The sequence below is a fragment of the Neltuma alba genome, unplaced genomic scaffold, assembly GCF_004799145.2.
Source record: "Neltuma alba isolate B1F8T4 unplaced genomic scaffold, ASM479914v2 tig00010504_pilon, whole genome shotgun sequence".
Lineage (NCBI taxonomy): Eukaryota > Viridiplantae > Streptophyta > Magnoliopsida > Fabales > Fabaceae > Neltuma > Neltuma alba.
Genome location: NW_021635381.1, coordinates 92,604 through 95,495, shown reverse-complemented (window position 1 = coordinate 95,495; position 2,892 = coordinate 92,604). Strand labels below are relative to the sequence as shown.

The window sequence follows — 2,892 nt, the reverse complement described above, 5'->3', positions numbered from 1 at the left end:
CTTAATGCAAAAGTTCGTTTAATTTGACTTTTATTTTGGTCCTAAATATAAGACTCTAATTCATTTTGTCTCTCATATTTATCTATTTTCTTTCTAAGGTAGTTCTTGTAATAATAGTAGTTCTAGCCAATATATTTTATTAGTAAAGATATTTTAGAAAAAATAATACTTATTTATTATAAATAACTAATTTAATTATCCTTTTTATCCTATTTATAATAAACTAGCTCTTATATTAAGTACTCCAGGTGATATCAAGGACTAGAGGTAGTGCATATGTGTGTGAATATATTAGTCTATCGATCATAACCGAAACATTTCCCAATTTAGTGGTGCTGATCGATGCAACAATTTGACCATGAAACACCAAAGCTGATGGAAAAACAATATTTTAAACACCCATTGGTCATAATTTTGACCGTGAAAAATATTAAAATTATTTGAAATCTCTTCTAACCACTATTGTCTTACATTGTTTTTTCCCCTTTAATTACAACAACTCCTCCAATTCACTTTTGTTCCAGCAAATTCAATTCCCTCCCTAGCTTATATATATAACCCCAACATTCCAATTCCATGCATACAAATTCATCCAAACACAGGAATATCACAAAAACTTATACAACCTTCATTAATCTCTAAAGGAAATATATAATCATGGAGTTCTTCTTCTTACCATCTTCTTCAAAGTCCCTCGTGCTGTTATTGTGGTTGCTTGCTTCAGTTCTTTCGGCGGCGGTGGCCATCAGAGCTGATAAAGAGAGCGTGATAGAGATGTACCTTCATGATATTGTGGGAGGTAGTAACCCTACGGCTCGTCCTACAACAGGCTTATTGGGAAGCATTTACAGTGGTCAAGTGCCATTTGCGAGCCCTGTAGGTTTTAAGACTCCAGAAGGAGGAATCCCAATTCCTAATGCCAATGGTGCTCTTCCCACTGTTAATGGAGTTACTGGTATTCCCTTGGCCTCTGGTTTATCTGGTACTACTTTTGCAGGTAATTGCACTTTGGATCTTTAGGCAAAATTATTAGTTGAAAGAACCTAATGTGATCAATATAAATATATATATATCGTTTGTGAATTCTCATGTGATATTTTTAGCTTTTTGAGTTTTAATTAAATTCGTTTTCCAAAATTTTTATAATCGAGTAATAACTCAAGCAATTCGGGTTTACTGTTAGTATATTGGTTATTTAATTTCATTTACTCACCTCTCATATAAGATTGACGATTGCTATTTATATATATATATATATATATATATATATGCAAGATGCATCTTTTATCCTAAATTTGATAAAATTAAATTTCTTAAATTTATCTATAATGTCGAAACTAACACAAAACATTTCTTCAACTTCTGTAACCATCATGCATTTTTATTTTGTTTTTTTGGAATAAATACAAATTTTGTTTAAAAAAATAAAAATTTGTAATTTCAACAAACGTTGTGGTAAGTGTTATTTACTTTGTATTTTGATGGGAAGTTTGTTTTATTTTAACAAAATTAAGAGAAGATTATATCATCTCCTTTTTTGTTTTAGGAAGAGGTCACAGCAATTTTTTTAAAAAAAATGGCACGTGATTTCCTTGAATTTTGCTAAACTGTGTGTATGTAATTTGTAAATGTCAGTTGAATTGCACCCAAAAATTTAAATCGCTGACAAATCCCCATTTTGTTAAATTGTTTCCACTTGTAGGTAACAGCCAAAACAACCTGCAGAGCCAGATAGCAGCTGATGGACTAGGGTTAGGGTTTGGAACAATAACAGTGATTGATGATATTCTCACATCACAACCAGAGTTAGGCTCACAAGCAATTGGAAGAGCTCAGGGAATTTATGTGGCAAGTTCAGCAGATGGAAGCAGACAGATGATGGTGTTCACCGCCATGTTCGAAGGTGGTGAATACGGCGATAGCTTGAACTTCTACGGCGTTTATAAAATCGGAAGCACCATGTCACGGCTTTCGGTCACTGGTGGGACCGGTAAGTTTAAGGATGCAAGAGGGTTTGCAGAAGTGAGGTCTCTTATTCCTCCAGGACAGATTGCCACTGATGGTGCAGAGACATTGTTGAGAATCATTGTTCATTTGAATCACTACTAGAAGCTGTGTTTGTGTTGGATGATTGTGTTTTCTTCTTCTTAATTCTTCTTCTTTTTTCCCCTTTAATTTGGTGGAAATTCGATTGTGTTTTTTGTCATTTTGATTATATTGGAGAATGTACTTGAAATCTTGTACGCTCCACACACAATAACGTAGTCGTTTCTCTAATATTTTTATGGAACTTTAGGGTTTTGTTGGCACTGTTTGCTGATCATTACAAGTTAGGGCTTGTAAAATATTGTCATTTCCAAGTCAAAATCTTAATAAACTCTTCATGCATTTGTTCTATAATTGAGGCTCGATTTACATTACATTGTCATCATATGACTCATCTTTATGTCTCTGCCCCTCTATTCTCTCGTGCTTGTATTTTCTTCTCACTATTTTCTCGTCACGATCTAAACAAAGAAAAAAAAAATTTTCTTTCGTTTTTCTTAGCAAAAAGTATATTTGGTGGTTCTTTAAGTTTATTCAAAGTTTTATTTTGCTCATCTTTATAAAATGCCCTTTTTTTGGAGAAAAAATTGAATACCATTAAACAGAAACCAAAATTAAAATTTTAACGGGTGATAATGCATTCCCAAACTCAAATATTGACATGTTAAGTTTAATTTTTATAAAAAAATAATTATTTGAGAATAATGTATAAAACTCGAAATATACTCTATAAATTTAAGAGATCAAACTGAAATATTATGAAGTTATAAGATTTTCCCTTTTGTTTTAAGTTTTTCTCTCCTTTAATTTTCACTCCATCCAAACATAAGTTACATATTGTGGTGT

The 2,892-nt window shown here is 32.1% G+C and overlaps 1 protein-coding gene across 1 annotated transcript; it reads left to right on the top strand.

Moving 5' to 3' along the window:
• Nucleotides 1-657: 657 nt before the first annotated feature.
• Nucleotides 658-2,109, top strand: LOC114756787 (dirigent protein 18-like). The gene is made up of 2 exons (XM_028945731.1): nucleotides 658-997; nucleotides 1,703-2,109. Exons 1-2 carry the CDS (start codon nucleotides 658-660, stop codon nucleotides 2,107-2,109), a joined length of 747 nt encoding a protein of 248 aa, XP_028801564.1.
• Nucleotides 2,110-2,892: the final 783 nt, after the last annotated feature.